Raw genomic sequence first — 8638 nt, forward strand, 5'->3', positions numbered from 1 at the left:
TAAAAACAGTTAAGTCTGCCTCAAATATTAATTTCGATCCTCACCACCGCCACCAACCGCGATAGTCAACGCTAAAATGGGTAAAAAAATCTAAAATGATATAAGATACGCTAAATGCGCTCAAATAGGTAAAAACGACACTTGTCCTAGTCGTCTATTTGTGGAGGTCAGTTGGTCAGTGGAATAAGTTATTCCACTTATTCCGAATAACCATTTTAGAACATTTTAACTTGATTTTAACGCACATTATTCACTACTCTTTGTCCTTTAGGTAGAAAAAGTAAAAGTAAACTGTCAGTTATTTGGCAGTTGTCAGAAAAATAAAAAGTACAGAAGTTTAAGTTTACTTTATTCCACTTACTTAGTTATATTACTGAATCTGAAGACGGAGACTATATTGCGTTTTTCTAAGTTAACAAAGTTATTGCCCTTATTTAGGATTGTAAAGTGTCTTAAACATGACTACTGCTGCCAGACCAACGTTTGATCCAGCGCGAGGTGGACAAGGACGCGGAGAAAAGGATCTTAGTGCTATATCTCGTCAATACTCTAGTCGAGATCTTCCAGGGCATACTAAACTAAAATACAGGTAATTTGTAAATGCAAATATATGTTTAATGGTTTAACATATTGAAATTAAACAAATGCATTTCTAAGATAGATTTAGAGTCTGATTAATTTCCAGAAATTGAGCATAAAGTCTATTTTTCCTATTTTATAGGGAACAAGGTCAAGGTACTACTGAAGAGCTAAGGACAAGAGATTTCCGTAAAGAATTAGATGAGAGGGAAAAAGAAAGCAAAGGATCTACATCGAGAAGGCAAAATGAGCCACCTGCAAAGAGGTTAAAAATAGATCAAGTACCAGCTGCTAGTTTAGATGCCGATGACCCATTGGAAGGAGATTCTACAGATTCGGATGACTCGGATGATGACACAGCAGCATTATTGGCCGAATTGAATAAAATTAAAAAGGAAAGAGCAATTGAACAAGCAAAAAAGGTTTGTGCAATAATAGAATTGAAATTCTAAGTAACTACCATGGTTTGATGCCATTACCATTTTTAATGATTTACAAATTATCGTTATTGATTCATATGTAATTTTGCAGGATGCTGAAAAGAAGCAAGAGGAAGAAAGAATTCGTATGGAAAACATATTGTCGGGCAATCCATTACTAAATTATTCTGCAGCAGGACAAAAAAATGATTTAAAGGTGATCTTATATTATGTTAATATACACTTTTAGTTGTTATAAACAAAAACCAGCTAAAACATCAGCTAAATTGAATACAACTGTAGGCTGCCACTAAGTAAATAAAACAACTTTTACTTGGATAGGTGCCATTCATTAAATAATTGGTTGGGAAGGATACCAATTCTTCCTGACAGTAGTTTAGAAATAATTACTTGATTCAACTTTATATTATATTTTTTCTTTGCAGGTGAAACGAAGATGGGATGACGATGTAGTCTTCAAAAACTGTGCTCGATCAGAGCCAGAAAAGAAGCTAAACACATTTATAAATGATTCGTTGAGATCAGAGTTTCATAAAAAGTTCATGGAGAAGTATGTGAAATAGGAAATTTAAATTTTTTTTAGTATTTGTCAATAATAAGGGTGACACAACATAGGACTCAATTTATTTAACATTTTTAAGTGTGGTACAACTGTAACATAAGATTTGATAAAAGAAAATAAATTCATAACAACCGTAAACAATTGTTTTTTTTTACGTAATAACAATTAATTCATACTATTAGCGTGGTTATATAAAATATGAAGATACATACAGATTATAATCTCTTACCAAAGGTGGAGCAAGTTAGTCTGCCTTGATCTCTCCTATTATGTTTGGCTCAGCTGCCAGTTTATTAATTTCTCTATCATATTATATTACTACGTACATGAAGCGAAAACCTTATTGTTTTTAAAGAAGTTGTGGGAACAGATAAAATGTATCGAAGTGCGTAAAGTTATTTTTATTTTCTGCGTTATCTTTCGAAAAAATATGTTTTAAATCATAAGTAATCTTAATGGAGTTTAAAAATAATTCTCCGTCTACCCTCATGTTAGGAGTACCATTTACCTCGTTACGAGCACTTAAAATTGGATATGTATGTAAATTGTATAAAATGTTGATTTTTTAATAATATGCAAATTGGATTAAGTTAGCACGTCACCGTAAAGTAGCTAGTAAGTGATACTTAAGTTGGTGATATTTTTGGTATAATTAAGGTAGTTGTTACTGTTACTGTAGTGTGTGTAGTTCCTCTCGCCCACGCAAAATTCAATTAAAATGGTTAAGCTGTGACGCAGCATACGCAGCCGATGTGTATATTTAATATTAAGGAAATAGTTGTGTGTATTATACTAGCACATGCTATCGTGTCGGGTCACTGCAGTTTAAAACGACTCTGTCATTACATTGTTCATATCACAAATGGAGCTTTGTACCGTTTTGATGTATGACGATTCCAGTGAAACTAATTTTATTCCTTTGTTTACTCGATATAAGTGAGTGTTATAATCGGGGTCGGAGGAATACAAGTGCGCTTGACGCATTTAGTGGCGCTTCAATGTTTACATTATTGAGACGATGTGTGGCGAGTGGCGATGGCGAGCGAGAGGGAGGGGAAGCTGCGAAGAGCGCGGCGCGGCGGCCGCCGGCCCACCTTGAGTGGGCAGGTTCGGTGGCTGCGGTCGGTCTCGTGCGATTCCGCAGCCGACTCGACCGTAAACTTTTTATTTATTAGTGAGCAGTCTACTTCGAGACCGTGCGTCGTTGTGTCAATCGGACTGTAAACATGTCTCACCCGAAGACGGCGTGGCGGTGTGTTAATTTATTATTGTTTATAGCGACGTGTGAAGCGGTACTCTCCGGTTTGTACATCGACAATGGCGTGGATCAAACTGTTATTCATCATTCAATGACACGCCATGAAAGACTGCTAGTCGAACATGAAATTCTGGACCTCTTGGGTCTGGGAGAGAGACCTCGACGCACCAGTGCGCCGCCTCTGGACCGGTCGGCTCCAAGTTTTCTGCTGGACGTGTACAAGCAGCTAGCAGAAGAACATGAGCAAGCTCGGCCGACACGAAGCTCTGAAATGGCTTTAAGTGGCGAAGAACAGCAAGCCATTGACGAAAGTGATTTAATAATGACATTTCAAAGTAAAAGTAAGTATGGATTTTCGAGATATCTATGTATGTAGTTGGCTACAATAAGCAGCACTAAATGTGTGAATAGGTGGTGGCTAGGAACATTCTATCTAACTAGTATATCTAATTAACTTAGTTTTAATTCATAAACTCCAATTGAGAAAATGAAATTTTTAAGTTCCTATGCTGGAAGAAAGGATAGGTAGTTGATAAAAAAGATGCTATTTACAGTTCATAGTGTTATATCTGGTCACGATATACAAGTTACGCGATGTGGCCAATAATAAATGGCGCTTTTCTTCAGATACTAGTGTATAGCTTCCTTTTTAGCTATGTACAATTGTGAATAACGCATAAACACCTGTAACTAAGTTTAGAGCGGCTTTCGGTCAGAAGGCTTAGGGTAGGGATAGTTGTGGTGATAAGTGTTTTCAAATTTGGCAAATTAGGGAACGGTAATGTTTACTGGCTATTATTTCGCTAGTGATATTACCTACTTATTGAGGTGCAAGATAAAATTATGTACGTAGCGTGGAGTCCGTGAGATGTGAATGCCTTGTAGTACCACCTAGGGATGTACCAAGTAAATATAGCAGAAAATTTTACATTTTTCTGAGTAAATTGTGTACACTACTTGAGCTAATATCGCTTTATAATGGTGAGACATTTTATTGTTTCTGGCTCTTGTATACTGAAATGTGTAAAGAGAGCTTAGGGCTCAGGTAGGTTGAGTCATTACGCACTGTCTGCGGGTGACCGAGCCGCATACCAAGCGATCGGATTGATGTCGACCGCCCGCATACTTATACAAATGGGGCAGGTAGCCATGGATAACCCTCAACGCAGTAATTAAAAGTTTTGTATGAGCTGTTCATTGTCTTTTTTCCACGACAAGCAAAGCAAAGTAAAAACTTATGAATTTTGATAATCTGAAATGGGCCTTTACCGGAAAATGATATTGGTCCCATAACTGTAGTTAATTTGTCTTGTTTATTTATTTATTTACACTTTGTACACAAAGAAAACAATATGTCGAAAATACATATTGGAAGTTAGTTGTAGTGGTGAACTTAACTCTAAAAGAGTTATCTTATTTGTTATCAACATCTCAACTGTTGTTAGGTTTAGTGGCCATCTATTTTACGGACATGTTTTAATTCATTTGGTTTATACTTGATATATTGCTATTTTAGATCAAATTTAATTGATCTCAAATATTACAGATTAAAATCCTGCTTATATCATTTTATTATCGCTATCCCGCTGCTACCGGATGGACGTTTTGATGTGCAATCCACATAGACAAGTCGTGCGGACTGTGAGTCGATTAAAATTGTCACGATAAGGTAACTGTTTAAACATTCGCCTCGTGCCACACCTGGTCTGAGCACTGGACATTCGTGTGGATAAGTTACATCCGTACAATCTCTAAACCAAGTATATAACTTATCGAAAACAACGTGAATAGTTTACCTACATAGTTTCTTACAGTATACTACAACTGTATACTTACGATTATTGAGTTTGATTCTTTAACACCGGAAATTAAGAAATAGAACACTGAGGGTTTTAATTAACAAGATTTGACAAATCAAAGAAAAAGTATTCAAAGTGCGATTGTACTTAAATGGTGGGAAATTTTCTGCTGGTACTGCAACGTTGAATTTTCTCAAGTTATATGTATTCACTTATAGTTTAAAAGAATCAACATAACATAACTCAAATTCTCTAATAGGTTATAATGTATAGATTTTATAATTTAAATAATTTTGTGATTAAAGCTGTATTTAATTAAATGTGATATGTGTTTGTTAAACACGTGCACTATGATATCAAGTTACAGCGCTACTTGATGGGACACCTGTTGTTTTTTTTTAAACGACCATTCATAAAACATTTCGTTATATTTGATTTCAATTATATATTCAATATTACGTCATTCCATAACTCCCTTCGATTCGTTTTGGTTTTTCTATGTTTTTTTCAGTTTTTATAAAGACGAAATTTAATGTCGATAACTTAAATTATACATATCGAAACAGATTCTAGAACGCCGGCTGGTTCTCGTTGTTGAGGGGAAAACCAAGACGAGTTAAAACTATGATAAACTAAAGAATTAGGATAGTTATTTTTATATCTTGCTGATTTTAATACTATTCTATTTATAAACTTTGTTATAGAGCATCACTTAGGAGCTTTGCGTCACGGTCATGGACGGCATGTGTGGTTCGAGGTGTCCGCTGCGCCTAGTGACGCGTCCTCCTTGCTAACGGCCGAGCTGCGCGTCCACCAGGCTGCCAAGCACACCGACGAACCCACCAGTCTCTACACTGTTGTCGCCCACAGGGTCTTAAGCGTCGATAATGTCGGGTAAGTGTAATTGATTTAACTCGCAGTAAAACATATTATTAGGAGCTGTAAGGGTTGAAGAATTTTGAATTTCGAGTGCATGTGAAACAAGATCACTCCAACATGTAGCTGTTTTACATCTCTTTTATAAATAGATTTTCTAATTTAATGAAAATGTATCCATAATTAAGGAGTTGCGTACAATCATTGACATTATTATCAAATCAATCATACATGAATAATGGTATGGTAATACTTTACAGGGGCCTACAAATGGAGCGCGTGGCCGCGGTGAACACAAGCGCGGGCGCGGAGGGCTGGCTGGAACTAAACGTGACTATGGCGTTGCGCGCCTGGCTCACAGAACCCACGGAGAATAGAGGCTTCTTCATCACTATCCACCCACATTCGCAACCAGGTAAGTGTTGATGAGAAGGGGAGATGTTATTCTTGAAATTTAAACTATTGTCATTTTTTGACAGGAACCGGCAAAGATTCCTTCAACTGGGCCCTCAGTTACATTCTGGACAAATAAGGAGAAAGATTTTTCGATCCTACTAGAGTTTCTATTCCTTTAAGCCTATTGCTAAACTCAGATTCGTTTAATGGTCATTAAGAAAGTTCCTTAATTCTTAATGTAAATGTTTCATGTATAAACGATATTTAAAAGTAACAACTAACAATATTGTGGAATGAATAAAAGAGTGCAGATTTAGCGTTAGTTATTTACTAAGATATTACTTACACAGAACGTCACGTGAAGCCAGAAGAAATTGGTCTTGATGAAGCTCGTGGGTCAGGCGCTGATGGGAAACAGCCCTTCCTCGTGGCGTTTTTCAAGAACGGGCCCAAGCTAGGCGGCTGGGACGCCGGGGCGCGCCGCAAGCGGGAAGCGAGGCGGTGGAGAACACACGGATATACTGACAATTATCTGAGGAATCCTTTGACCGGTCAGTTCTGTTTTGTTTTATCTTTTTTAACCCTCAATTCAATGGTATATTGTGTGACAAACAACTAATTTAAAAATCTACCGAACTAGTTTAGAGAAACATACATTTGTCATAGTGTGTCATATTGTCCAAGAAATTAAACAATGCAAATGTTTTGCAACAGATGGTGTTTCTGTATAAAACAATGTTCCACACTGCCAACATAAGGCATACCTTGAATGATAACAGTATTTATATAAGATGCTAATATATTCCAGACACGTCGCATTGGACGACCAGGAGCTGCGAAATCCAAACATTGTACGTTAGTTTTAAGGATTTGGAATGGCAAGTAAGTGTTACTTTTTGGTTAAGTATTCTATAAAAGACAAATAAAAACTATAATGGTAACAAGAATACGAAATGAACCAGTTATTAATTAAACTTGTATTAATGATTATAATTATCACGATAACTAAAAATAATGAAGCACATTCGAATATCGTCATTCTGCTATTGTCGTGAACCATTCGTAATACAATTCTCAAGCTTAGTTATAACAGTACAAGGACTATTAGCAACAAAAAGTTAGTACCAAAAATATCTTCTAATGTAAAAAAAAATGTTTGTAAATTATAGGACTGGATTATAGCCCCTGACGGCTATAGCGCGTACTACTGCAGCGGAGAATGCAACTTTCCACTCAACGCTCACAAAAATGCTACAAATCACGCCATCGTACAAACATTGGTGCATTTATTAAATCCAACACAGGTAAGAAAGACATTTTATACTCCATTTTACTTTGTTAAAATAATCGTTATCCTTAAGAACAGCGAGTAGTGCAACAGAATCAAAAAATAATATATTAATTGGGAAAACGAAATTTTACTGTCCTAATCCTAACCCCATTTGTAGCTCTATTTGCATAAAATAAATAGTTTAATAAATAACGCCCTTTTAACCGACTTCCTAAAGGAGATGGTTCTTAATTCGTATTTTCGTGTTCTCATTTGTATGTTTTTGGATTTTTGAAATCGCGCATTTCAGCACTTGCTTGTCCGATATTCAACACGTTTTTTCTACACGTAGTATGATACGAGTTATTTTGGCCCGTTTTTTCTTCAGTTTCACTTTCAGTTCCAGTCTTTCTTTTCAGTTAATCGCAATCTCGCTGTCACACTAAACACATGCCTTTAAATACGTGCCGTTCTTGTTGCAAGAACATACTAAGCAATGCTATTATTTTTCTGTATTTTGTGAAAAGAGTCGAGTAACTTGTGAGGTTTATATTGTTTTTTCATCGAATTCCCAAAAGAAGAAGGTACTCAAGTCGTCTGTATGTTTTTTTTTGTAGGTGCCGAAGCCGTCGTGTGCGCCGATCAAGCTGGCGACAATATCTGTGCTGTACTACACTGATGACTCTAACGTCATACTGCGAAAATACAAGAACATGGTTGTTAAGACTTGCGGATGCCATTAGAATTTTTATTTTATCCTGTTTAAACATAGAAATGTAGAATTTTGAATGAAGCATATTTAAGGCGCTCTGGGATAGAACATTTAAAAATGAAGTCTTTTGAAAGATGCGCAATTTGATACCAGAGCGCCTTAATTGTTATGCATACAATGGAACGTAATTAAAAAGGTACAAAGTTGATATTATTTACTGTATGTCCTGCTAATATTGTATGTGCCACTTATATTATAATTTGTTTTAGAAATTAGTCGCATATGATACAAGATCAATTCTTATTATAAGTTATTATTGTTAAGAATTCTATGTGCCAATTTGAATATAAAGTCAGTAAAATTATTTAATTGATAGTGTAGCCATGATGTGGAATTATATGTGTACAATTTTATCGAATACAAGTTTATTTTTAATTGTTTCTGGTTTTATTTTATTAAAATGTTTTATTAACAAGACATCGGTTTCTTTCACGAGAATATTACTTGTGTTCAGTGTAGGTCTACATGAGATCAAACGGCTATGAAATAACGCAAAACTACATATGCAAGAGCCAAATATAATTTTGTTTTAATATTTTTTGTTTATCGACATATCGACAGATCATGTCAGCGACACATTTTGAACCATCTGTGGAGCACTCAGCGGTCACTGTAAGAGTTTGCTGACGCAACACTTTGAATATGATATGACCTATTGCTATAAGTTAAAATCTTACTAAGATATT

General features: G+C 35.7%; 2 protein-coding genes across 2 annotated transcripts; both read left to right on the plus strand.

Annotated features, from left to right (window-relative positions):
• The first annotated feature begins 289 nt into the window (after window positions 1-289).
• On the plus strand, window positions 290-1705 carry LOC106099529 (protein CWC15 homolog). Its single transcript, XM_013278093.1, has 4 exons — window positions 290-589; window positions 722-1001; window positions 1111-1215; window positions 1445-1705. The coding sequence occupies exons 1-4, from the start codon at window positions 459-461 to the stop codon at window positions 1580-1582; spliced, it is 654 nt and encodes a 217-aa protein (XP_013133547.1). The 5' UTR covers window positions 290-458; the 3' UTR covers window positions 1583-1705.
• A 950-nt stretch (window positions 1706-2655) lies between these two features.
• Window positions 2656-8330, plus strand: LOC106099870 (protein 60A). The gene is made up of 7 exons (XM_013278550.1): window positions 2656-3180; window positions 5343-5532; window positions 5775-5929; window positions 6261-6461; window positions 6719-6792; window positions 7080-7214; window positions 7798-8330. Exons 1-7 carry the CDS (start codon window positions 2808-2810, stop codon window positions 7921-7923), a joined length of 1254 nt encoding a protein of 417 aa, XP_013134004.1. The 5' UTR covers window positions 2656-2807; the 3' UTR covers window positions 7924-8330.
• Window positions 8331-8638: the final 308 nt, after the last annotated feature.

The sequence above is a fragment of the Papilio polytes genome, unplaced genomic scaffold (assembly GCF_000836215.1).
Source record: "Papilio polytes unplaced genomic scaffold, Ppol_1.0 DF824102.1, whole genome shotgun sequence".
Taxonomy (NCBI): Eukaryota; Metazoa; Arthropoda; class Insecta; order Lepidoptera; family Papilionidae; genus Papilio; species Papilio polytes.

Coding starts and splice junctions, on each gene's coding strand:
- LOC106099529 (XM_013278093.1), top strand. CDS start 459: ATGACTACTGCTGCCAGACCAACGTTTGATCCAGCGCGAGGTGGACAA. Junction 1,002..1,110: donor CAATTGAACAAGCAAAAAAG/GTTTGTGCAATA, acceptor GTAATTTTGCAG/GATGCTGAAAAGAAGCAAGA. Junction 1,216..1,444: donor GACAAAAAAATGATTTAAAG/GTGATCTTATAT, acceptor TTTTCTTTGCAG/GTGAAACGAAGATGGGATGA.
- LOC106099870 (XM_013278550.1), top strand. CDS start 2,808: ATGTCTCACCCGAAGACGGCGTGGCGGTGTGTTAATTTATTATTGTTT. Junction 3,181..5,342: donor AATGACATTTCAAAGTAAAA/GTAAGTATGGAT, acceptor ACTTTGTTATAG/AGCATCACTTAGGAGCTTTG. Junction 6,793..7,079: donor TTAAGGATTTGGAATGGCAA/GTAAGTGTTACT, acceptor TGTAAATTATAG/GACTGGATTATAGCCCCTGA.